Source organism: Megachile rotundata, unplaced genomic scaffold (genome assembly GCF_050947335.1).
Source record: "Megachile rotundata isolate GNS110a unplaced genomic scaffold, iyMegRotu1 scaffold0051, whole genome shotgun sequence".
NCBI lineage: Eukaryota > Metazoa > Arthropoda > Insecta > Hymenoptera > Megachilidae > Megachile > Megachile rotundata.
Genome location: NW_027473348.1, coordinates 322,501 through 350,166, shown reverse-complemented (window position 1 = coordinate 350,166; position 27,666 = coordinate 322,501). Strand labels below are relative to the sequence as shown.

Genomic DNA, 27,666 nt, shown 5'->3' with positions numbered 1-27,666 from the left:
GACCAAGTCCCTCCGGCATAGTCGGTTCGGTGGATCGGCTACTGACAACCTAATGAATTATTGCTTAGAATAGATAAAGTAACGTATTTCTAGTATCCCTATACCGTTTTGGCACGTTCGGATGCACTATTGTAGATATTATCGATAAAACTCCGTTCCGCTTGGTCGGTTCGGTACGGAGCGCATGTGACGTCGGGCCTCCGACGTTGACATAGAATATAAGACACGTATAATAGAATATAAGACACGTATATAGCCATAGAACGTAAGATATGAATATATGAGTACGTAACCATAGAGCATAAGATATGAACATAAGATACGCATGTAACCATAGAGTATAAGACCTGTATGTAATCTTAGCCGTAAGATATTATTCACGCCATGTTTAATCATAGTTAATCATATAGAGATAGGGAACAATATGTAAGCAAGTAGCGTAGGAACCGCTCGACATTCCTTTCCCACAGGATAAGTCCCTTCCTCGAACTCAATCTCATAAACATCCTCCCGATAATCCAACTCATAAACATCCTCTAACCAAATTAATCATGATACCCTTATCGACAACAGACCATAACATCCTCTCACGACAACTCCTATATCTCGTCTTACAAACACCCTTCAAGATAAACTAATCAGAATATCCTTATCGACACCCAGCCATAACATCCTCTTACATCAGCCAGAACCTTCTAGAGTATCCTTATCGACACCTAGCCATAACATCCTCTTACATCAGCCAGAACCTTCTAGAATGATTTCCTTTGTCCTCAACCACTATAAATCCCAGCTCATTCCTTACCACTCAGAGTCAGTTGGCGCCAGTCCGCCCTAGTCTGCATACCGGTAACCTCAGTGCTAGGTAATCCTGCCTGAGGCCCGTCCAGTCATCCAGTATCACATCAGCCCAGCCTGATTCCTAGGGAGTCGTAATCGACTACCCATTTCGTCGAGCGGATAAGCGTAAGAGTATACCATAAAGGAACATTGTCCATATCTACACATACATATATAATCAAGGATTTATTGGAGAATATATCATTATATAATTATAATTGTTGTCCACTATCTTCAAATACCTGCACGATTCGTATCATACTATTGCAACCTCCGAACTTGCGTGATAAATCACACAAGACGAGCTTAATAGCCACGACGAGGACATAGAGATACTTCAACGACAGCTGTTTCCACGGGACCCAGGGCCACGACGTAAGCCAGCGAGCTACGCTAACCCGAAAGCTGAGCGAAATAATTAGAAGTTATAGTCAGCGAGGCGAGTGAAACCGTACGTTATTTCACTGAACACCCCTGGCCGTAACAAATTGGTGACAGCGGTGGGATTGACTCAGCACCGTGGAGAGATAGCTGCCTACGTGACATTCAGCGAGTCAAGATTACGAAGCGTGTGAAAGAACAAAGCGGACAAGGAGGTCTCGAGATAAGGAGCGCGCCAGACGTAAGACGACACCGGCCGGACGCTCGACCGTACCGAGCGGGAGATAAGCGCGCCGCATTCCTGAGCGCGCCCGTTCCCACGACGCGCCGGGTCTCACGCCAGCGCGGGTGACGCATCCACTGCCGCCGCAGTAACGCGCTCATTCAGTCACGCTCCTTGCTTCAGTGAAGACGTCGAGTTCGCGCTACAGAGTTTTTCGACAAGAGCAGATCTCTAACGTTCTTGACCTTGCAAGCAGTACGTGCGCTTCAAGAGCTGTACTACCTCTTGCCTGGAAGAGGCTTAGGGCATTCTGTCTACAAGATTCGCTAGTTTTCCGTAGATATTTGTGTCACACTTGCGCGTAAAAGCGAAGGTGTTGCCACAGTATCGAAAGAGACTGCGAATTCTTCGCGCACAGTATAGTGAATAGCTCAATTACGAGCCGACGATCGCTGTTGGTAAACCGATTTTTGCGCGTCCACGAACGCTGCGGAATACGCGAGCCAACAGCATGCCGGTAAGTCATTGAGACTGAGTACAGGAATTGTACTTTTCTTTCGTAAGTAATAAATTTTAGTAATCGTCACTTGGAAATAGGGGAAAAGGAAGCGTGGCTGCCGTGCGGGCCGGCGAGAAAAGGCGAGGAAGCTCAAGCTCCTCGAAGAGAAGTTTCTACGACAAGTGTTTGAACCGGAAATTGTGACTTTGGATAGTGAATCGGACACTGGGACGTCATCACGCGAAGTGCCGTTATTCAGCTACGACATTTTGGACACAAGAAGTGCCATAAAAGTGTATAACCACAGGGAAGTGCCAGACAAAGTATTGGTGGACTTTTTCCGGGCGTTTCGCGGAAACGAGTGGTCGTGTCCGCCTTCGATAGACGAATTCTGCCGCCAACATGCCGTCGCAACCGGCTGGGACGCAGAAGACGACGTCAATGGAACTCCGTTCGGGGCAGACGGAACCAATGAGTGAGGACGAAATGGCCATGGTGCAGAAGCAACAAATCGAAAAAGAAAGGCGCCTTCGAGAGGAGGCCCGAATGCTTGACAGCGAGAGACGAGAGCTGGAGGAAGCTCGCCTGCGGAACGAAGCAGTGTTAGCAAGAATCCGGAAAGCCGAACAGAGCCAAGGGGCGATACCGAGGAAAAGGGACATTCCCGAAGAATTACCCACGGAGATGGAGGTGCCAAGTGTTGCCGTTGTCGGTGAATCCATCGGTTACACTCTTAACGAAGCGGTAAAAATGGTGCCCGTTTTCAATGGTTCCTCACCGACTTTATTAACGTTTACACGGGCGTGTAAAAGAGCCAGGCAGTTAATTCCCGCGCACGCCGTGGGAACACTGGTTAAACTCATTATTGGACACTTGAGTCGGCACGCCGCTGCCGCCGTGGAGGACGAAGAGATCTACACCGTCGCTGAGCTGTGCAACACCCTAAAGGACATCTTCGGACCACAACGCACCGTCGACTACTACCGCGGCGAATTAGCGAGTATCTACATGAAGAACGGTGAGCACGTTCTAGATTTTATAACCCGAGTAAAAGACTTGCGTGACGCGATCCTCGATTGCGACCGAGGCGCGCCTAATATTGACGAAATCAACAATTTCGCGAAAGGGTGTTTTATTGATGGGTTGACGTCACCCATGCGTTTGGAAGTGAAAGCGGTCGCGGCCGAACCTTTAAAATGCGTATTTCGAGAAGCCATCTCGGCGTTCAAGAGATTAGAGTTAGAAAAGTCGAGACAGGGCCGTACCGAAGTGCGCCGTGTGAATTTCGAACAGCGTGACGGAACTCCCGACTGGCGATCAAGTAGGGACTTTAGGAGAAACGAATCTCCGCGTCGCGTTGATTTCGGAAGGCGTGACCAAAACTCGGAATGGCGCGAACGCCGTTTTAGCAGTCCGCCGCGTCGCGACTCGTGGAAACCAACGTCGCCCGTTCCGCCGCGGAACTACCAGGCAAATCGGGGATACACGCGATACCCCCGCGGAGATGATAGGAGAGATCCGCCACCGCCCGATAGATTCTGCCGATACTGCAACATTCGGGGTCACGATCTGCACGAATGCAGAAAGCGTCGATACAACGAACAAATGCGAAATTCGGGAAACGAGCAAGCCCTCCCGCCCGTGGCGACCAGGAGACGGGAGGGCCCAAGCGCGAAAGCAATACACACAGTAACGTTAGAACAGCCCGAATTAATTATAACAACGGACGGGGAGTAATGATTCCGCAGATAAGCGTCACTGCGCCAGAACTCAAGGCCAAATCAGCCCTCATGATTGATACGGGCGCGGAGCCAAATTTGATCAAAATAGGAGCATTAAGACCTGAAATGGTCATAAATTTGGACGACCGTATGTCAATATCGGGCATTTCAGCTCAGGCCGTGCTCACTATAGGGGCAACGAATGTCACATTGTTCGGTGAAAAATTCAAATTTTACGTCGTGCAAAATTCCTTCCCGATACCGACGCAGGGAATACTCGGGAACCCGTTCCTGACGGACGCGGAGATTTCAATGCGGGACCAATGTGTCCGTCGGAAGGACGTAGTAATACCGTTCGATACTGGAAACCCCATTAGGATAAAGGCTCGAACTATCATGAACGTAAAAATACGCGCGATAGGGCCCGACACGGGCTACGTCGCCCGAAGGGAATTGGCACCGGACGTGATATTGGGAGATGCTCTAGTTAAAATAAGGCAAGGCAGGGCCATCGTAAGAATAGCCAACTTTTCCAACAAGGACGTAGAATTAGAGGAGCCTTTTGTACAGGTGGAAGATGTTGATGAGATCTCGCGGATTCCGTCGTTTGGGGAACCGCATGCGAGTGTAAACACGGTCGTATCCCAACATTTACCCGACCACGACCGCGCAAATAAAGTTTTAGAGCTGATCGACTTGGCACATCTGAATACGGAGGAAAAAGAGCACGTTAGAGAATTGATCCGCGAGCACCACGACATCTTCCATCTCCCGGGCGAATATCTGGGAAAAACGCATGTCCTGGAACACAGAATTCCAACCACCGACAACGTCCCGGTGCACGTGAAGCAGTACAGGTACCCCCCTATTCACAAGCAAGAGATCGATAACCAAATGCGCGAACTATTAGAGAGTGATATTGTACGACCATCGACATCCCCATATAACTCGCCCTTGTGGGTAGTCCCTAAGAAACCCGATGCTCAGGGAAACAAGAGGTGGAGAATGGTTATTGATTTCAGAGCATTAAATGAGAAATCTGTGGCAGACGCGCACCCAATCCCCAATATCGTAGAAATTTTAGACCAGCTGGGAAGCGCTAAGTACTTTAGCGTGTTTGATTGTAAGAGCGGGTTTCATCAGGTGGGGATGGCCAAGGAAGACGCCGAGAAAACTGCTTTCTCGACCCCCTTCGGCCACTACGAGTTTGCTCGCATGCCCTTTGGTCTAAAGAATGCACCGGCAACGTTCCAGAGGCTTATGAACGTGGTGCTCACGGGATTGCAGGGGTCCGAACTATTCGTCTACGTGGATGACATTGTAAACTACGCTAGCTCGCTACAGGAGCACCGGGATAAATTTAACAAATTAGCAAAGCGCCTTAGGCAAGCTAACCTAAAACTAGAACCTACAAAATGTAACTTCTTGCGCCGCGAAGTCGCGTACTTAGGGCACGTCATAGGCAAAGACGGAGTTAAACCGTGCCAAGAAAAAGTAAGGGCGGTTCGAGATTTTCCCGCGCCTACGTCGGTCAAAAATGTAAGGGAGTTTTCGGGTCTCGCCGGGTATTATCGCCGATTTATTGACGGGTTTTCGCGAATCGCACGGCCCCTCACGATCTTGCTAAAGAAAACCAGCAAATTCGCCTGGGGACCCGAGCAGGTACAGGCATTTAATGCCCTGAAGGAGGCATTGTCCACGGAACCGATACTTAGATACCCGGATTTCAGCCAATCGTTTCACATAACGACAGACGCGTCCGGATACGCAATCGGGGCAATTCTGAGCCAGGGCGAGATCGGTCAGGATCGACCAATAGCCTACACATCCCGATTATTGCAGGGGGCAGAATTAAATTACTCCACTATCGAAAAGGAGTGTCTAGCCATTGTCCACGCGGTCCGGCATTTCAGGCCTTACGTGTACGGGAGGAAATTCGATCTTATTACCGACCATAGGCCGTTGGTATGGATGACGTCAGTGAAGGATCCCACCTCGAGACTCCTTCGCTGGCGGTTGAAACTGGACGAATATGATTATAAAGTGGTATACAAAGCGGGAAAGTATAACGTTAACGCCGATGCATTATCACGAAACCCGGCACCAGTCCTTCCCATCCACTCCGACCCGCCAACACCCGACATGGGGGAACAGACGTCATTTCGACCACCTGCACCGACTGTAGATAGCGAGACCGACGAAACAGACACCGATACACCCGACCCGAGCGACGACGACGATGACGATAATCGTACTCGACAGGCAACGCCGACAATAGTAAACATCCGGGATCGGTTGATTACGAGACGGGATAACTTAGCGGTATTCGTTACGGTAGACCAGCACCCGCTGGATCAGGGAGGTGTAGACCTGATAAATGAGAACAAACTTCAGATACCCAACGATCTAGAATGCACGATCCCCCGTGTTGTCAGGAGAGCCGCGGGTAACATCATCTTATTACCCGTCACATTAAAGGCGACACAGGAACCGTCTCCTGACGGCGTTCTAGCTTGCATGCAATCACTGAGTAACGTCTCAGACGAATTAAAATTATCTTCTATTAGCATATCGCGCACTAGTTTTGCAGTAGTCCCTTGGACCTATACAGCACAAGTAATCGCAAATTTATTTGACGAAACGGGAACGACGATATTTGCATGCTCGCACGAGGTCCGTATACCCGCGCAGGATAGGCGACAAGAACTACTAACCGAGAGTCACGTTTCGTCCTCCAGACAACATAGGGGATTCGAAGAAACGTACCGCGAAATAAAAGGGAAATACTACTGGCCGACGCTAAGAAACGACATACGGACGTTATTGAACACATGTGCAAGTCGTCAGCTGCGAAAATTAACGCGAAGTGGAAACCGACAGACACTAACACTAACGGACACGGCGGGTAAAGCCTTCGACAAAGTCTCCTTCGATACCATTGGTCCTCTCCCTTGCACGGATATAGGGAACAGATACATCCTAATTATTCAAGACCTACTCACGAAGTATTCACTTGCTATCCCTCTCCGGGAAACATCAGCAGCTGAAACAGCCGACGCGTTCGTGAATAATTTCATCTGTCGTTTCGGGGCACCCAAAGCGATCATTACCGACCAAAGTACAAACTTTACAAACGCACTGGTAAAAGCGGTCGCGAGGAGATTCAAGATAGCCCACTTTCAAACCACTATTTTCCTTCCTCAAGGGAACGGACCCGTCGAACGATCGCACCTGTTGCTAACAGAATATTTAAAGCCATACTTACAAAAAGAAAACTGGGACGAATGGCTGAACCTGGCAATGCTCGGCTTTAATACTAATGTTCATGAAGAAACCCAATACTCTCCGCACGAGTTGGTTTTTGGAAGGCCTGCTCGGACCCCCGCGGCATGTGAAACCCTAACAATGACCACAGATAGGACATACGATGAATTTCTGAAAAACTTAGACGCAAAAATCTCCCAGGCAGTAGTAGACGCGCGGGAGAACTTGACAAGGGCACGGGCAAGAGCTCGTCAATATCGGAACAATCAGGCGCGCACACCCGGTTTTAAAGTAGGCGATCGCGTAGTAATTGTAAACACACCGGGACGCGAAAGGAAACACGTCGGCCCCTATAAGGTTGCCGAAGTGTTAGCAAGCGATATTATTAAGATAAGTGTGAATGGAAAGATGAGAGCGGTGCGAACGGATAGCGTAAGACTGTTTGAAGGGACAACCACGATGGGAGTCCATATCATAAGCAAAACACCCTCGGTCGAGACACCCCCACTTAAAACAATAACAAAAACTGCCAATATAAACGCGGACGAGGCAGAACCTCGACACTCGAGTACCGGACAGCACATACGTAACACAGCAGTATTTCTCGTGCTCTTACTTATAACGATAACAACGATGGGGAAACACAGCATACTACAGCCTACCTTCCCAAAGTGGGCAAACTGGAATCATTCAGAACAAGAATGTCTATTAGCCAGAGCACTCACACCCAAAGGATTCTACCTGCAATGCACCCAGTGCATCAGGAATACCCAGGAGGAAAGAAGACTCAACAGGGAACGATTAGGATGGCTTTGGGACGAAAAGACGCCTCTGGGATGGACCAGACCGAATGTACTGGGCCTGTGGGAACTGTTTGGAGTAACAAAGGAATTCAATGGATTCGGCAAATCAAGCTGGGTCCACGACACGGAAATGGCAGCACTAACCAAAAACATGGTTTTCGCGGGATACGGAGCCAAGCAAGGAGAAAACACCCCGAGAGACCACCTCACCCCATCATCCGAAAATAAGACTCTAAGCAAGCAACCCGGCAAGAAGCCAGGCCGGCACATGCAGGAAACAGACGTTGGACGAACTTGTTGGCCATGGAGGAAGAACAACAAACAACAGCCACCCCGACTGCCCGAACAACCAGGATCAACAACTGGCAGAGACGACACCCTGAAATATACGGCCAGAAGAAGCTATCGTCGTACCAAATCCCCAGTGCAAAAATAAGTGACAAGTGCTCCCCTCTGCCCCTCCTTAATAGAGACATATAAACTCAAATAAGTGAAGTCCCCAAAAGCCACAACAAACTCTGCGAGTGCGAGAAACACCAGGGAAGCCAATTTTTCCTCCATAAAAATTGACTTTTCCTAGGGGGGGAGGTGTGACGTCGGGCCTCCGACGTTGACATAGAATATAAGACACGTATAATAGAATATAAGACACGTATATAGCCATAGAACGTAAGATATGAATATATGAGTACGTAACCATAGAGCATAAGATATGAACATAAGATACGCATGTAACCATAGAGTATAAGACCTGTATGTAATCTTAGCCGTAAGATATTATTCACGCCATGTTTAATCATAGTTAATCATATAGAGATAGGGAACAATATGTAAGCAAGTAGCGTAGGAACCGCTCGACATTCCTTTCCCACAAGATAAGTCCCTTCCTCGAACTCAATCTCATAAACATCCTCCCGATAATCCAACTCATAAACATCCTCTAACCAAATTAATCATGATACCCTTATCGACAACAGACCATAACATCCTCTCACGACAACTCCTATATCTCGTCTTACAAACACCCTTCAAGATAAACTAATCAGAATATCCTTATCGACACCCAGCCATAACATCCTCTTACATCAGCCAGAACCTTCTAGAGTATCCTTATCGACACCTAGCCATAACATCCTCTTACATCAGCCAGAACCTTCTAGAATGATTTCCTTTGTCCTCAACCACTATAAATCCCAGCTCATTCCTTACCACTCAGAGTCAGTTGGCGCCAGTCCGCCCTAGTCTGCATACCGGTAACCTCAGTGCTAGGTAATCCTGCCTGAGGCCCGTCCAGTCATCCAGTATCACATCAGCCCAGCCTGATTCCTAGGGAGTCGTAATCGACTACCCATTTCGTCGAGCGGATAAGCGTAAGAGTATACCATAAAGGAACATTGTCCATATCTACACATACATATATAATCAAGGATTTATTGGAGAATATATCATTATATAATTATAATTGTTGTCCACTATCTTCAAATACCTGCACGATTCGTATCATACTATTGCAACCTCCGAACTTGCGTGATAAATCACACAAGACGAGCTTAATAGCCACGACGAGGACATAGAGATACTTCAACGACAGCTGTTTCCACGGGACCCAGGGCCACGACGTAAGCCAGCGAGCTACGCTAACCCGAAAGCTGAGCGAAATAATTAGAAGTTATAGTCAGCGAGGCGAGTGAAACCGTACGTTATTTCACTGAACACCCCTGGCCGTAACACGCAACCGCGACTGTCCCCCCGGCATAGTCGGTTTGGTGGATCGGCTACTGACAACCTATTGAATTAATGCTCAGAATCGATGCAGTAACGTATTTCTAGCATTCCTATACCGTTTTGGCACGTTCGGATCCACTATTGTACATATTATCGACAAAACTCCGTTCCGCTTAGTCGGTTCGGTGAACCGATGACCGACAACGCATAGAAAAATCACTCAGTATCGATACTGTAACGGATTTCTATTACCGCCATAACGTTTTTGTACGTTCGAATTCAAAATGGTAGAAGTTATCGACGAAACTCCGTCCCGCTCAGTCGGTTCGGTACGGAGCGCAACCGCGACTATGTCCCCCGGGCATAGTCGGTTCGGTGGATCGGCTACTGACAACCTATTGAATTAATGCTTAGAATAGATAAAGTAACGTATTTCTAGCATTCCTGTACCATTTTGGCACTTTCGGGTGCGCAATTGTTCGAGTTATCGACGAAACTCCGTTCCGCATAGTCGGTTCGGTGCGTCGTTTACATTTTCTAAGTCCTAGCCGCGTAATGCTTTCTCATTTTCAAAGTCCTGGCCGCGTATTGCTTTCTCATTTCCAAAGTCCTGGCCGCGTATTGCTTTCTCATTTTCAAAGTCCTGGCCGCGTATTGCTTTCTCATTTTCAAAGTCCTGGCCGCGTATTGCTTTCCCGTCTTTCTAACATCCGACCGTGTAGTACTTAGCATTTTCGAAGTCTCAGCCGCATTATGAGATTTATTTTTTTAAGTCCGCCGGCGTTCATGGCTTTTTTTTTTCTCTACGCGCGCGCGCGTGCCTTTCTATTTTTTTTCTAAGTCCAACGGCGTATTGCTTTTAAAAAATTTTCTTCGCGCTTCGCGCGAACGAGGAACAAAAAAAAAATTTTTTTTTCCTCTCCTCTCACTTACTTTCCTTGCCTTTCCCCCCTTCTTTCACCCTTTCTTCACACTTTCCGCTTCTCTATATAATATATATTATTATGTCTAATAATATAATCAACTATTATTTATTATATTGTATTATAATATAATTTATAAGTGTGATGTTAAAACCTCATTCACACTCTCAAACTTATAATTAATTTGATCTCTCCAACACTTTTATTAGGGGCCTTTCTCCTCAAATCGTAATGTTCCACTGTAACATCGTGGACATAGATACTGAGGATAGACCACGGAGAGATCATATATTTCTGACACTTCTTGTATTAGAAACTTTGCGTTTCGTTGCTTTTGCAGATGTTCGTCCACATCTTGTTGTGCGAAGTCGCATATCTCAGCCTTCGTTCTTTAATTCTCACCCCAAGTTGTACGAAGTCGCGAAATAAACATGTATCTCGCATTCGTACGAGAGGTGTCTGGCCTTCCTCAGAACACCTCTCTCTTTATTAGTACGATCTAAGTATATATCTCGTGTGTCTCGTGCCGAAGTCCAGAAAAATTTCTATAAACTTTGCCTTTCCATACGGCAGACACATTTTTGCTTAGGACACCTCTATTTTGCTTTGCAAAATTTTATATAACTTTATTTTGGGGACGTAATTTTAGCATGTATTATTCGATGCATTTTAACATCAGTTACTTCTCGTCATTCGCCACAGTTCTGCTTTTTACCACACTTTGGGTCCTTTTCAACCCGCGGTAACATTTGGCGGAGAGCGACGCTGCCCCATCGTCCGGCATGTTCGGACCGTCGTCTCCCATATAGATACCGAACGGCCGTCCAAATGGTCGGCGACGCCGGCTCTTACGCACTGAACCATATAGTGAAAAAGTGCGATTTTTGCTCAACTTTTCAAAAGTCGATTTTTACTTTAAAAATTTTACGAACTTCCCAACTTACGTTGTCGTTCGTCATATTTCCATGCACCACCAATTGCCATTTCATATCATTTCTCATGGTACGAAAGTATCGAAGTAAAAATACTTAGTCTTTCGTACGAGAGAAATTTTGCCTTAGGACACCTTCAGTTCGTGTAAAATTTCATTAATTTTACTTTGAACATAATTCTAGTTTATGTCAGATCGATGCATTTTAGCAACGATTATTCGTACTTGCCAAAGTTCCGCTTATACGTATATTGGGTCTTTTTGACCCGCGGTAACTTTTGGCGGAGAACAACGCTGCCCCATCGTCCGGTATGTTCGGACCGTCGTCTCCCATACAGGTACCGAACGGCCGGCCGGATGGTCGGCGACGCCGGCCGTTACGCACGGGCGCTTACGATGCTAACGCGCGATCCGAACGTGCCAATTCGAGAGTGCGGTGAAACTTAGCGTGAAAAAATCGATTTTCCAAAAAGTTGTAAAACACGTTTAAAATGATGATAAATGAATTCGTGTATAAAAAATTTTTTTTTTTCGGTAGAAATTGAGAATAAACCGCTCCGCATAGTCGGTTCGGTCAAACTATGACTGACAACCCATTCCAAAAACGATTGGACTCGTTAGAGCAGTGTATTCTTAGTACTCCTATATGGTTTTGGCACGTTCGGATTCATAAATGAGGAAGTTATTAATAATAAATCGTTCCGCATAGTCGGTTCAGCGGTGAGTTCGTGTGACGTCGGGCCTCCGACGTTGACATAGAATATAAGACATGTATGTAGCCATAGAATATAAGATATGAATGTAACCATAGAATATAAGACACGTAGGTAGCCATAGAATATAAGATATGAATGTAACCCTAGAGTGTAAGACATGTATGTAATCTTAGCCGTAAGATATTATTCACGCCATAGTTAATCACATAGAGATAAGGAAGCAAGTAGCGTAGGAACCGCTCGACATTCCTTTCCCACAAGATAAGTCCTTTCCTCGAACTCAACCCCATAAACATCCTCCCGATAATCCAACTCATAAATATCCTCTAACTAAATTAATCATGATATCCTTATCGACAACAGACCATAACATCCTCTCACGACAACTCCTACATCTCGTCTTACAAACACCCTTCAAGATAAACTAATCCTTATCGACACCTAGCCATAACATTCTCTTACATCAGCCAGAACCTTCTAGAATGATTTCCTTTGTCCTCAACCACTATAAAACCCAGCTCCTTCCTTACCACCCAGAGTCAGTTGGCGCCAGTCCGCCCTAGTCTGCATACCGGTAACCTCAGTGCTAGGTAATCCTGCCTGAGGCCCGTCCAGTCATCCAGTATCACATCAGCCCAGCCTGATTCCTCGGGAGTCGTAATCGACTACCCATTTCGTCGAGCGGATAAGCGTAAGAGTATACCATAAAGGAACATTGTCCATATCTACATATACATATATAATCAAGGATTTATTGGAGAATATATCATTATATAATTATAATTGTTGTCCTCTATCTTCAAATACCTGCACGACTTGAATCATACCATCACAACCTCCGAGCTTGCGTGATAAATCACGCAAGACGAGCCTAACAGCTACGACGAGGACATAGACGTCTCCAACGACAGCTGCTTCCACGGGACCCAGGGCCACGACGTAAGCCGACGAGCTACGCTAACCCGAAAGCTGAGCAAAATAATCAAAGGATACGGTCAGCGAGGCGAGTGAAATAGCACATTATTTCACTGGACGCCCCTGGCCGTAACATCCGATGCGAGACAATGTCCCACCGGCATAGTCGGTTCGGTGAATCGACGACTGACAACCTATATAAAAAACGATTAAAACCTATAGAATAACGTATCACTAGAACATTTATACCATTTTGGCACGTTCGGATTCATAATTGACGAAATTATCGAAAATTTTTCATTCCGCATAGTCGGTTCGGTGAATCGATGACTGACAACCTATATAAAAAACGATTAAAACCTATAGAATAACGTATTACCAGAACATTTATACAATTTTGGCACGTTCGGATACATAAATAACAAGATTATTGAAAATTTATCGTTCCGCATTGTCGGTTCGGTGGACCGTCCGATGCGAGACAATGTCCCACCGGCACAGTCGGTTCGGTGAATCGACGACTGATAACCTATATAAAAAACGATTAAAACCTATAGAATAACGTATCACTAGAACATTTATACCATTTTGGCACGTTCGGATTCATAATTAACGAAATTATCGAAAATTTTTCATTGCGCATAGTCGGTTCGGTGAAACGGTGACTGACAACCTATATTAAAAATGATTAAAACGTATAGAATAACGCATTACTAGAACATTTATACCATTTTGGCACGTTCGGATTCATAATTGACGAAATTATCGAAAATTTTTCATTCCGCATAGTCGGTTCGGTGAATCGATGACTGACAACCTATATAAAAAACGATTAAAACCAATAGAATAAAGTACTACTAGAACATTTATACAATTTTGGCACGTTCGGATTCATAAATAACAAAATTATTGAAAATTTTTCGTTCCGCATAGTCGGTTCGGTGGACCGTCCGATACGAGACAATGTCCCACCGGCATAGTCGGTTCGGTGAATCGACGACTGACAACCTATATAAAAAACGATTAAAACCTATGGAATAACGTATCACTAGAACATTTACACCATTTTGGCACGTTCGGATTCATAATTGACGAAATTATCGAAAATTTTTCATTCCGCATAGTCGGTTCGGTGAATCGATGACTGACAACCTATATAAAAAACGATTAAAACCTATAGAATAACGTATTACAAGAACATTTATACAATTTTGGCACGTTCGGATACATAAATAACAAGATTATTGAAAATTTTTCGTTCCGCATAGTCGGTTCGGTGGACCATCCGTGTGACGTCGGGCCTCCGACGTTGACATAGAACACAAGACATGTATGTAGCCATAGAATATAAGATATGAATGTAACCGTAGAATATAAGACACGTATGTAGCCATAGACTATAAGATACGAATGTAACCCTAGAGTGTAAGACATGTATGTAATCTTAGTCGTAAGATATTATTCACGCCATAGTTAATCACATAGAGATAAGGAAGCAAGTAGCGTAGGAACCGCTCGACATTCCTTTCCCACAAGATAAGTCCCTTCCTCGAACTCAATCTCATAAACATCCTCCCGATAATCCAACTCATAAACATCCTCCAGCCAAATTAATCATGATACCCTTATCGACAGCAAACCACAACATCCTCTCACGACAACTCCCGTATCTCGTCTTACAAATATCCTTCAAGATAAACTAACCATAACATCCTCTTACATCAGCCAGAACCTTCTAGAACATCCTTATCGACACCTAGCCATAACATCCTCTTACATCAGCCAGAACCTTCTAGAACGATTTCCTTTGTCCTCAACCACTATAAAACCCAGCCCATTCCTTACCACTCAGAACCAGTCGGCGCCAGGCCGCCCTAGTCTGCATACCGGTAACCTCAGTGCTAGGTAATCCTGCCTGAGGCCCGTCCAGTCATCCAGTATCACATCAGCCCAGCCTGATTCCTCGGGAGTCGTAATCGACTACCCATTTCGTCGAGCGGATAAGCGTAAGAGTATACCATAAAGGAACATTGTCCATATCTACATATACATATATAATCAAGGATTTATTGGAGAATATATCATTATATAATTATAATTGTTGTCCACTATCTTCAAATACCTGCACGATTCGTATCATACTATTGCAACCTCCGAACTCGCGTGATAAATCACACGAGACGAGCTTAATAGCCACGACGAGGACATAGAGATACTTCAACGACAGCTGCTTCCACGGGACCCAGGGCCACGACGTAAGCCAGCGAGCTACGCTAACCCGAAAGCTGAGCAAAATAATTAAAAGTTATAGTCAGCGAGGCGAGTGAAACCGTACGTTATTTCACTGAACACCCCTGGCCGTAACAAAATTGGTGACAGCGGTGGGATTGACTCAGCACCGTGGAGAGATAGCTGCCTACGTGACATTCAGCGAGTCAAGATTACGAAGCGTGTGAAAGAACAAAGCGGACAAGGAGGTCTCGAGATAAGGAGCGCGCCAGACGTAAGACGACACCGGCCGGACGCTCGACCGTACCGAGCGGGAGATAAGCGCGCCGCATTCCTGAGCGCGCCCGTTCCCACGACGCGCCGGGTCTCACGCCAGCGCGGGTGACGCATCCACCGCCGCCGCAGTAACGCGCTCATTCAGTCACGCTCCTTCGTACAGTTAAGACGTCGAGTTCGCGCTACAGAGTTTTTCGACAAGAGCAGATCTCTAACGTTCTTGACCTTGCAAGCGGTACGTGCGCTTCAAGAGCTGTACTACCTCTTGCCTGGAAGAGGCTTAGGGCATTCTGTCTACAAGATTCACTAGTTTTCCGTAGATATTTGTGTCACACTTGCGCGTAAAAGCGAAGGTGTTGCCACAGTATCGAAAGAGACTGCGAATTCTTCGCGCACAGTATAGTGAATAGCTCAATTACGAGCCGACGATCGCTGTTGGTAAACCGATTTTTGCGCGTTCAAACGCTGCGGAATACGCTAGCCAACAGCATGCCGGTAAGTCATTGAGACTGGGTACAGGAATTGTACTTTTCTTTCGTAAGTAATAAATTTTAGTAATCGTCACTTGGAAATAGGGGAAAAGGAAGCGTGGCTGCCGTGCGGGCCGGCGAGAAAAGGCGAGGAAGCTCAAGCTCCTCGAAGAGAAGTTTCTACGACAAGTGTTTAAACCGGAAATTGTGACTTTGGATAGTGAATCGGACACTGGGACGTCATTACGCGAAGTGCCGTTATTCAGCTTCGACATTTTGGACACAAGAAGTGCCATAAAAGTGTATAACCACAGGGAAGTGCCAGACAAAGTATTGGTGGACTTTTTCCGGGCGTTTCGCGGAAACGAGTGGTCGTGTCCGCCTTCGGTAGACGAATTCTGCCGCCAACATGCCGTCGCAACCGGCTGGGACGCAGAAGACGACGCCGATGGAACTCCGTTCGAGGCAAACGGAACCAATGAGTGAGGACGAAATGGCCATGGTACAGAAGCAACAAATTGAAAAAGAGAGGCGCCTTCGAGAGGAGGACCGAATGCTTGACAGCGAGAGACGAGAATTGGAGGAAGCTCGCCTGCGGAACGAAGCACTGTTAGCCAGAATCCGGAAAGCTGAACAGAGCCAAGGGGCAATACCGAGGAAAAGAGACATTCCCGAGGAACTACCTATGGAGATGGAGGTGCCAAGTGTTGCCGTTGTCAGTGAATCCATCGGTTACACTCTTAACGAAGCGGTAAAAATGGTGCCCGTCTTCAATGGTTCCTCGCCGACGTTATTAACATTCACACGGGCGTGTAAAAGAGCCAGGCAGTTAATTCCCGCTCGCGCCGAGGGAACACTGGTTAAACTCATTATTGGACACTTGAGTCGGCACGCCGCTGCCGCCGTGGAGGACGAAGAGATCTACACCGTCGCTGAGCTGTGCAACACCCTAAAGGACATCTTCGGACCACAACGCACCGTCGACTACTACCGCGGCGAATTAGCGAGTATCTACATGAAGAACGGTGAGCACGTTCTAGATTTTATAACCCGAGTAAAAGACTTGCGTGACGCGATCCTCGATTGCGACCGAGGCGCGCCTAATATTGACGAAATCAACAATTTCGCGAAAGGGTGTTTTATTGATGGGTTGACGTCACCCATGCGTTTGGAAGTGAAAGCGGTCGCGGCCGAACCTTTAAAATGCGTATTTCGAGAAGCCATCTCGGCGTTCAAGAGATTAGAGTTAGAAAAGTCGAGACAGGGCCGTACCGAAGTGCGCCGGGTGAATTTCGAACAGCGTGACGGAACTCCCGACTGGCGATCAAGTAGGGACTTTAGGAGAAACGAATTCCCGCGTCGCGTTGATTTCGGAAGGCGTGATCAAAACTCAGAATGGCGCGAACGCCGTTTTAGCAGTCCACCGCGTCGCGACTCGTGGAAACCAACATCGCCCGTTCCGCCACGGAACTACCAGGCGAATCGGGGATTCACGCGATATCCCCGCGGAGATGACAGAAGAGACCCGCCGTTGCCTGATAGATTCTGCCGATACTGCAATGTTCCGGGTCACGATCTGCACGAATGCAGAAAACGTCGATACAACGAACAAATGCGAAATTCGGGAAACGAGCAAGCCCTCCCGCCCGCGACGAACAAAGGACGGGAGGGCCCAAGCACGAAAACAGTGCACGCGGTCACGTTGGATCGCGCCGAATCAACTGTGTCGATTGCTGGGGAGGAACAACAGTCCCCCAAATCAGAGTAAGCGCGCCGGAGTTAAAATCAGTATCAGTCATGATGGTCGACACTGGTGCCGAACCGAATTTAATAAAACTCGGCGCCCTGAAACCTCACACGCAAATAAACGCCAAGGAGGAAACAAAATTTTCGGGAGTCACATCGCACACTATCACGACCCTTGGCACAACAAACGTTACGTTATTCGGGGAACGATTCGAATTCTACGTGGTCCCCGATTCCTTCCCTATACCCACGCGCGGAATACTGGGACGCCCTTTCCTAGAAAACGCCGATGTTTTGATGAGGAGCCGATGCGTCCGGTGGAGGAACTTAATCCTGCCATTCGACCGGACCAAACCCGATTCTAGGCCAGCACGCCTAAGGGAGATGTTCGGTAAAGTAGAGTTAGATGAAACGTTTGAGCTGGCCGCCGAGCACGACGGTAGCCACACTCGAGAAATCGGTCGTACTCTCCCCATACATTCAGACGCGACGGAACTAGGCGCAAAAAGTTCACGCGATCAGTCCCCATTGCCAACAACGGCCGCCCAAATACCGGATCGGGATGATGGAACGAACGACTCCGACACGGACTCATCGGAGTCCGGGACCGAGCAGAATAATAACCACGCTACGCGAGAAGGACCGACTATGGTTAACACCCGAGATCGGTTAACCATGAGACGAGATAATCTGGTTTGCTTTGTCTCCGTGGATCAGCATCCGTTGGATCAAGGGGGACGGGATCTAGTGGACGAAGGAAAGCTGGAGATCCCGGATGATCTCGAAACAACCGTCCCACGGGTTATCAGGGGCGCGACTTATAGTACCATCCTTCTGCCAATCACCACCTACGTAACACAAAAACCCTCCGCGGACGGTGTATTAGCATGTATACAGTCTCTTTGCAACACTGCAGAAGAGTTAGGATTAAGCTCATTCAGTATATCAAAAATCGATTTCGAGAGAGCGCCGTGGGCGTACGTGAACCAGGTATTGTTAGACCTGTTTAGCGAGACAAGGGTTAAGATCTTTGTCTGCGCACACAAAGTTCGGATACCATCAGAGGGCGAGCGTCGGGGCATACTTATCGAGAACCACGCCTCGGCTTTCGCTGGGCATAAAGGGATAAACAAAACCTACCGAAGGATCAGGGAGAAATATTATTGGCCGACGTTAAAGAGTAACGTGCGGGACTTAGTGAATTCTTGTGTTAGTTGCCAGAAAAAGAAACTAACAAGAGTAAAAACGCGACAACCTATGACGATAACCGACACTCCAGGACAGGTTTTCGATAAGATATCGCTCGACCTCGTTGGCCCTCTACCCTGCACGGAGGCAGGAAACAAATATATTCTCACCATTCAGGACCTGCTCTCAAAATATTCGTTAGCCATACCATTGCAAGACGCGTCAGCCACCGAAACGGCGGATGCATTTATAAATCATTTCGTCTCGCGATTCGGAACACCCAAAGCAATGCTGACCGACCAGGGGGCGAACTTCATTAGCTCCCTGATGAAAGCCATCGCGACAAAACTCAAAATTACGAAATTTCGAACAACAGCGTTTCACCCCCAAAGCAATGGATCCCTCGAACGCTCCCATCACGTACTCACCGAATACTTGAAACAGTATATAGAAAAGAGCGACCGGGACAAGTGGTTAGATTTGGCAATGTTTAGTTATAATACGAGTGTCCATGAGGGCACCCAGTACACCCCACACGAGTTAGTATTTGGCGACCCCGCGCGCGTCCCTACGGCAGATACAATGTTGGTCGAGACAACTAACGAGTCGTACAATCAATACCTGCGAGATTTACAAACTAAGGTGACACAGGTTGTGAGTGATGCGCGTAGGAACCTTATGGATGCAAAAGAAAAATCCAAACGACACTACGATCGTCATGTGCATATAGAAAGCTTTAAGGTTGGAGAACGGGTTATGCTGTTGAATGAATTGCGCCGCGATAAATTCGACGATGAGTATCTTGGACCGTATGAAATCCGGTGGGTGTTCCCAAACGGAAATGTAAAAATAGTTGTGAAGGGACGAATGAAAATTGTGCATGCGAACCGCTTGAAGAAGTTCAAACCCGCCCCCATCGCGTCGGTATTCACGGCTCGCACGTCACCCCCACTCCCAACGACGAACGACAGGGGGAAAAACCCCAGGTCTACAAGGAGTCACTCGTCGCTAATCCAGCGAACAAAACACTTCATCATGTGGGCTCTAATACTGCTAGTCACCATTCACCAAGCATCAGGATTGATTGGCTATGATTGCAGCGGACCAACACTCAACATCTCCACCTTCTCCATCGTCGATCAACTGGACTGTTCTCCCCAAAGCATCGAGCCATTAACGGAATTAAAGGACATACAATTACTACAATTGGGCGACTTCAACGAGACTCCGGTCATCCAATGCCGATTGGAAATAGACAGGACCATTTATTACTGTGGAATGCATTCGCACGTATCAGTGGTACATAACGGACGGCAGCAATACATATTCTCTACGACACACGAGACCTGTCGAAACCTACAAGTAACCGGAACCATAGCAATCACGCCATCAGTACAAGTCACAGGAATTCAGCCGAATTCAACTAGCCACGTTAGCCTGACAATCGCCGGGAGGATTGACACCCAAGGAACCTGTTCTGGGACAACATATGCAGACCCGTACGGATCTTGGACAGACGTGGTAGTTCAGGCATCAGTTACAGTGTCCATCAAAAACTACGTGACACCAGTTAAACTGGATACAAACCAGGTGATTCTTCGATCGGGACAACGCTGCTCGCTGCAGGCGGGAAGCTGCTTGGATGCCGAAGACGGCTACACCTACTGGGAACCAGTGCCCAGCGATTCCTGCCATTTCAACCACTATGATGTCCTCTACGAAGGGCGAGCAGACAAGATAACATCCCGAGAGCAGCAAACACCCACTGTTTATGTGGTTACAGCAGAGGACACAACGTTCGCGCTAACCAAAAACATGGTTTTCGCGGGATACGGAGCCAAGCAAGGGGAAAACACCCCGAGAGACCACCTCACCCCATCATCCGAAAATAAGACTCTAAGCAAGCAACCCGGCAAGAAGCCAGGCCGGCACATGCAGGAAACAGACGTTGGACGAACTTGTTGGCCATGGAGGAAGAACAACAAACAACAGCCACCCCGACTGCCCGAACAACCAGGATCAGCAACTGGCAGAGACGGCACCCTGAAATATACGGCCAGAAGAAGCTATCGTCGTACCAAATCCCCAGTGCAAAAATAAGTGACAAGTGCTCCCCTCTCCCCCTCCTTAATAGAGACATATAAACTCAAATAAGTGAAGTCCCCAAAAGCCCCAACAAACTCTGCGAGTGCGAGAAACACCAGGGAAGCCAATTTTTCCTCCATAAAAATTGACTTTTCCTAGGGGGGGAGGTGTGACGTCGGGCCTCCGACGTTGATATAGAATATAGGACACGTATATAGCCATAGATCGTAAGATATGAATATATGAGTATATAGCCATAGAACGTAAGATATGAATATAAGAGTATGTAGCCATAGAACGTAAGGTATGAATATAACATACGCATGTAACCATAGAGTATAAGACCCGTATGTAATCTTAGCCGTAAGACATTATTCACGCCATGTTTAATCATAGTTAATCATATAGAGATAGGGAACAATATGTAAGCAAGTAGCGTAGGAACCGCTCGACATTCCTTTCCCACAAGATAAGTCCTTTCCTCGAACCCAATCTCATAAACATCCTCCCGATAATCCAACTCATAAACATCCTCTAACCAAATTAATCATGATACCCTTATCGACAACAGACCATAACATCCTCTCACGACAACTCCTATATCTCGTCTTACAAACATCCTTCAAGATAAACTAACCATAACATCCTCTTACATCAGCCAGAACCTTCTAGAACATCCTTATCGACACCTAGCCATAACATCCTCTTACATCAGCCAGAACCTTCTAGAACGATTTCCTTTGTCCTCAACCACTATAAAACCCAGCTCATTCCTTACCACTCAGAACCAGTCGGCGCCAGTCCGCCCTAGTCTGCATACCGGTAACCTCAGTGCTAGGTAATCCTGCCTGAGGCCCGTCCAGTCATCCAGTATCACATCAGCCCAGCCTGATTCCTCGGGAGTCGTAATCGACTACCCATTTCGTCGAGCGGATAAGCGTAAGAGTGTATCATAAAGGAACATTACCCATATCTACATATACATATATAATCAAGGATTTATTGGAGAATATATCATTATATAATTATAATTGTTGTCCTCTATCTTCAAATACCTGCACGACTTGAATCATACCATCACAACCTCCGAGCTTGCGTGATAAATCACGCAAGACGAGCCTAACAGCTACGACGAGGACATAGACGTCTCCAACGACAGCTGTTTCCACGGGACCCAGGGCCACGACGTAAGCCGACGAGCTACGCTAACCCGAAAGCTGAGCAAAATAATCAAAGGATACGGTCAGCGAGGCGAGTGAAATAGCACATTATTTCACTGGACGCCCCTGGCCGTAACATCCGATGCGAGACAATGTCCCACCGGCATAGTCGGTTCGGTGAATCGACGACTGACAACCTATATAAAAAACGATTAAAACCTATAGAATAACGTATCACTAGAACATTTATACCATTTTGGCACGTTCGGATTCATAATTGACGAAATTATCGAAAATTTTTCATTCCGCATAGTCGGTTCGGTGAATCGATGACTGACAACCTATATAAAAAACGATTAAGACTAATAGAATAACGTACTACTAGAACATTTATACAATTTTAGCACGTTCGGATTCATAAATAACAAAATTATTGAAAATTTTTCGTTCCGCATAGTCGGTTCGGTGTACCGTCCGTGTGACGTCGGGCCTCCGACGTTGACATAGAATATAAGACACGTATAATAGAATATAAGACACGTATATAGCCATAGAACGTAAGATATGAATATACGAGTACGTAACCATAGAACATAAGATATGAACATAAGATACGCATGTAACCATAGAGTATAAGACCCGTATGTAATCTTAGCTGTAAGACATTATTCACGCCATGTTTAATCATAGTTAATCATATAGAGATAGGGAACAATATGTAAGCAAGTAGCGTAGGAACCGCTCGACATTCCTTTCCCACAAGATAAGTCCCTTCCTCGAACTCAATCTCATAAACATCCTCCCGATAATCCAACTCATAAACATCCTCCAGCCAAATTAATCATGATACCCTTATCGACAGCAAACGACAACATCCTCTCACGACAACTCCCGTATCTCGTCTTACAAACATCCTCCAAGATAAACTAACCATAACATCCTCTTACATCAGCCAGAACCTTCTAGAACATCCTTATCGACACCTAGCCATAACATCCTCTTACATCAGCCAGAACCTTCTAGAACGATTTCATTTGTCCTCAACCACTATAAAACCCAGATCATTCCTTACCACCCAGAATCAGTCGGCGCCAGTCCGCCCTAGTCTGCATACCGGTAACCTCAGTGCTAGGTAATCCTGCCTGAGGCCCGTCCAATTATCCAGTATAGAGCCAGTTGGCGCTAGTCCGCCCTAGTCTGCATACCGGTAACCTCAGTGCTAGGTAACCCTGCCTGAGGCCCATCCAGTCATCCAGTATCACATCAGCCCAGCCTGATCCCTAGGGAGTCGTAAACGACTACCCATTTCGTCGAGCGAGTAAGCATAAGAATATATATATTATAAAGGAGCAATACGCGTATCTACTTATATGCACATATTGAGGATCTATCATTGAAGAATATACAATTATATAACTATACTGTTGTCTTTAATCCGTACCACCTGCACGATTTGAATTATACTATTGCAACCTCCGAACTCGCGTGATAAATCACACGAGACGAGCTTAATAGCCACGACGAGGACATAGAGATACTTCAACGACAGCTGCTTCCACGGGACCCAGGGCCACGACGTAAGCCAGCGAGCTACGCTAACCCGAAAGCTGAGCAAAATAATTAGAAGTTATAGCCAGCGAGGCGAGTGAAGCCGTACATTATTTCACTGGACACCCCTGGCCGTAACATCCGATGCGAGACAATGTCCCACCGGCATAGTCGGTTCGGTGAATCGACGACTGACAACCTATATAAAAAACGATTAAAACCTATAGAATAACGTATCACTAGAACATTTATACCATTTTGGCACGTTCGGATTCATAATTGACGAAATTATCGAAAATTTTTCATTCCGCATAGTCGGTTCGGTGAAACGATGATTGACAACCTATATAAAAATTGCTCAAAACCAATAAAGTAACGTATATCTAGCACCGCTATACCGTTTCGGCACGTTCGGATTCATAAATGACGAAATTAACGGAGAAACATCGTTCCGCATAGTCGGTTCGGTGAACCGATGACTGACAACGCATATAAAAAACACTTAGAATCGATGCCGTAGCCGATTTCTATTGCCGCTACAACGTTTTGGTACGTCCGAATTCAATATCGTAGAAATTATCCACGAAACTCTGTTCCGCATGGTCGGTTCGGTGGACCGTCCGAGTGCGACCAAGTCCCTCTGGCATAGTCGGTTCGGTGGATCGGCTACTGACAACCTATTGAATTAATGCTCAGAATCGATGCAGTAACATATTTCTAGCATTCCTATACCGTTTTGGCACGTTCGGATCCACTATTTTTAGATATTATCGATAAAACTCCGTTCCGCTTAGTCGGTTCGGTGAACCGATGACTGACAACGCATAGAAGAAACACTTAGAATCGATACTGTAACGGATTTCTATTTCCTCCCATAACGTTTTTGTACGTTCGAATTCAAAATGGTAGAAATTATCGACGAAACTCCGTTCCGCTTAGTCGGTTCGGTACGGAGCGCAACCGCGACTATGTCCCCCGGGCATAGTCGGTTCGGTGGATCGGCTACTGACAACCTATTGAATCAATGCTTAGAATAGATAAAGTAACGTATTTCTAGCATTCCTGTACCATTTTGGCACGTTCGGGTGCGCAATTGTTCGAGTTATCGACGAAACTCCGTTTCGCATAGTCGGTTCGGTGCGTCGTTTACATTTTCAAAGTCCTGGCCGCGTATTGCTTTCTCATTTTCAAAGTCCTGGCCGCGTATTGCTTTCTCATTTTCAAAGTCCTGGCCGCGTATAGCTTTCTCATTTTCAAAGTCCTGGCCGCGTATTGCTTTCTCATTTTCAAAGTCCTGGCCGCGTATTGCTTTCTCATTTTCAAAGTCCTGGCCGCGTATTGCTTTCTCATTTTCAAAGTCCTGGCCGCGTATTGCTTTCTCATTTTCAAAGTCCTGGCCGCGTATTGCTTTCTCATTTTCAAAGTCCTGGCCGCGTATTGCTTTCCCGTCTTTCTAACATCCGACCGTGTAGTACTTAGCATTTTCGAAGTCTCAGCCGCGTTATGAGATTTATTTTTTTAAGTCCGCCGGCGCTCATGGCTTTATTTTTTTCTCTACGCGCGCGCGCGTGCCTTTCTATTTTTTTTCTAAGTCCAACGGCGTATTGCTTTTAAAAAATTTTCTTCGCGCTTCGCGCGAACGAGGAACAAAGAAAAAATTTTTTTTTCCTCTCCTCTCACTTACTTTCCTTGCCTTTCCCCCCTTCTTTCACCCTTCTTCACACTTTCGCTCTCTATATAATATATATATTATTATGTCTAATAATATAATCAACTATTATTTATTATATTATATTATAATATAATATAATTTATAAGTGTGATGTTAAAACCTCATTCACACTCTCAAACTTATAATTAATTTGATCTCTCCAACACTTTTATTAGGGGCCTTTCTCCTCAAATCGTAATGTTCCACTGTAACATCGTGGACATAGATACTGAGGATAGACCACGGAGAGATCATATATTTCTGACACTTCTTGTATTAGAAACTTTGCGTTTCGTTGCGTTTGCAGATGTTCGTCCACATCTTATTGTGCGAGTCGCATATCTCAACCTTCGTTCTTTAATTCTCACCAAGTTGTACGAAGTCGCGAAATGAACATGTATCTCGCATTCGTACGAGAGGTGTCTGGCCTTCCTCAGAACAGCTCTCTCTTTATTAGTACGATCTAAGTATATATCTCGTGTGTCTCGTGCCGAAGTCCAGAAAAATTTCTATAAACTTTGCCTTTCCATACGGCAGACACATTTTTGCTTAGGACACCTCTATTTTGCTTTGCAAAATTTTATATAACTTTATTTTGGGGACGTAATTTTAGCATGTATTATTCGATGCATTTTAACATCAGTTACTTCTCGTCATTCGCCACAGTTCTGCTTTTTACCACACTTTGGGTCCTTTTCAACCCGCGGTAACATTTGGCGGAGAGCGACGCTGCCCCATCGTCCGGCATGTTCGGACCGTCGTATCACATATAGATACCGAACGGCCGTCCAAATGGTCGGCGACGCCGGCTCTTACGCACTGAACCTTATAGTGAAAAAGTGCGATTTTTGCTCAACTTTTCAAAAGTCGATTTTTACTTTAAAAATTTTACGAACTTCCCAACTTACGTTGTCGTTCGTCATATTTCCATGCACCACCAATTGCCATTTCATATCATTTCTCATGGTACGAAAGTATCGAAGTAAAAATACTTAGTCTTTCGTACGAGAGAAATTTTGCCTTAGGACACCTTCAGTTCGTGTAAAATTTCATTAATTTTACTTTGAACATAATTCTAGTTTATGTCAGATCGATGCATTTGAGCAACGATTATTCGTACTTGCCAAAGTTCCGCTTATACGTATATTGGGTCTTTTTGACCCGCGGTAACTTTTGGCGGAGAACGACGCTGCCCCATCGTCCGGTATGTTCGGACCGTCGTCTCCCATATAGGTACCGAACGGCCGGCCGGATGGTCGGCGACGCCGGCCGTTACGCACGGGCGCTTACGATGCTAACGCGCGATCCGAACGTGCCAATTCGAGAGTGCGGTAAAACTTAGCGCGAAAAAATCGATTTCCCAAAAAGTTGTAAAACACGTTTAAAATGATGATAAATGAATTCGTGTATAAAAAATTTTTTTTTTCGGTAGAAATTGAGAATAAATCGCTCCGCATAGTCGGTTCGGTGAAACGATGACTGATAACCCATTAAAATAATGACCAGACCTGTTAGAGCATTGTATTCTTAGTACTCCTATATGATTTTGGTACGTTCGGATTCATAAATGAGGAAGTTATTAATAATAAATCGTTCCGCATAGTCGGTTCAGCGGTGAGTTCGTGCGCGACTAAGTCCCACCGGCATAGTCGGTTCGGTCAAACTATGACTGACAACCCATTCCAAAAACGATTGGACTCGTTAGAGTAGTGTATTTTTAGTACTCCTATATGATTTTGGCACGTTCGGATTCATAAATGTGGAAGTTATTAATAATAAATCGTTCCGCATAGTCGATTCGGTGAAACGATGACTGATAACCCATATCTACCGGTAACCCCATGAAATCATGATCACGACGTATGAGCGGAGTAGGGATACCCCATACCGCGGCAATACATGAACTGATATATAATGTGTTCTTATATTATGTAACCAGCACGGTTACAGTACTTATTTATTTTGTCGGCAAATGCGTTTAGAAGGTTATTTCTATCTTCGTATCTGACTGTCACGTCCGCAACTATTAGCCGTTCTTGGTTTTTAATCACCAAATCAGGCTTTTTAAGTTCTCCTAAAACGTTCATTGTAGGCACTGAGAAGACTATGCATCGTTTTGAGACTTTATTTTCGATCAAATTCTTAATTTCGTCATGACGCCTTATTCTCGCGTTTATAATGTGTATGCACATCCCCAGGATGTGTCCTAAAGTTTCGGCTTGCATTTTACATCTTCTACACGCGATATCCTGTTCTTTATTTGCTCTTCTTAATACAACTTTTGTGCCAAAAGTATTGAGGACTCGCGACCA

At 45.9% G+C, this 27,666-nt stretch overlaps 2 protein-coding genes across 2 annotated transcripts; both read left to right on the top strand.

Annotated features, from left to right (window-relative positions):
• Window positions 1-1,331: 1,331 nt before the first annotated feature.
• Window positions 1,332-3,680, top strand: LOC143266137 (uncharacterized). The gene is made up of 2 exons (XM_076541770.1): window positions 1,332-1,961; window positions 2,042-3,680. Exon 2 carries the CDS (start codon window positions 2,346-2,348, stop codon window positions 3,678-3,680), a length of 1,335 nt encoding a protein of 444 aa, XP_076397885.1. The 5' UTR covers window positions 1,332-1,961; window positions 2,042-2,345.
• A 13,743-nt stretch (window positions 3,681-17,423) lies between these two features.
• Window positions 17,424-21,909, top strand: LOC143266138 (uncharacterized). Its single transcript, XM_076541771.1, has one exon. The coding sequence runs from the start codon at window positions 17,501-17,503 to the stop codon at window positions 20,948-20,950; it is 3,450 nt and encodes a 1,149-aa protein (XP_076397886.1). The 5' UTR covers window positions 17,424-17,500; the 3' UTR covers window positions 20,951-21,909.
• The last annotated feature ends 5,757 nt before the right edge of the window (window positions 21,910-27,666 follow it).

Excerpts from the sequence above, each read along its gene's own strand:
- LOC143266137 (XM_076541770.1), top strand. The coding sequence starts at position 2,346 with ATGCCGTCGCAACCGGCTGGGACGCAGAAGACGACGTCAATGGAACTC.
- LOC143266138 (XM_076541771.1), top strand. The coding sequence starts at position 17,501 with ATGCAGAAAACGTCGATACAACGAACAAATGCGAAATTCGGGAAACGA.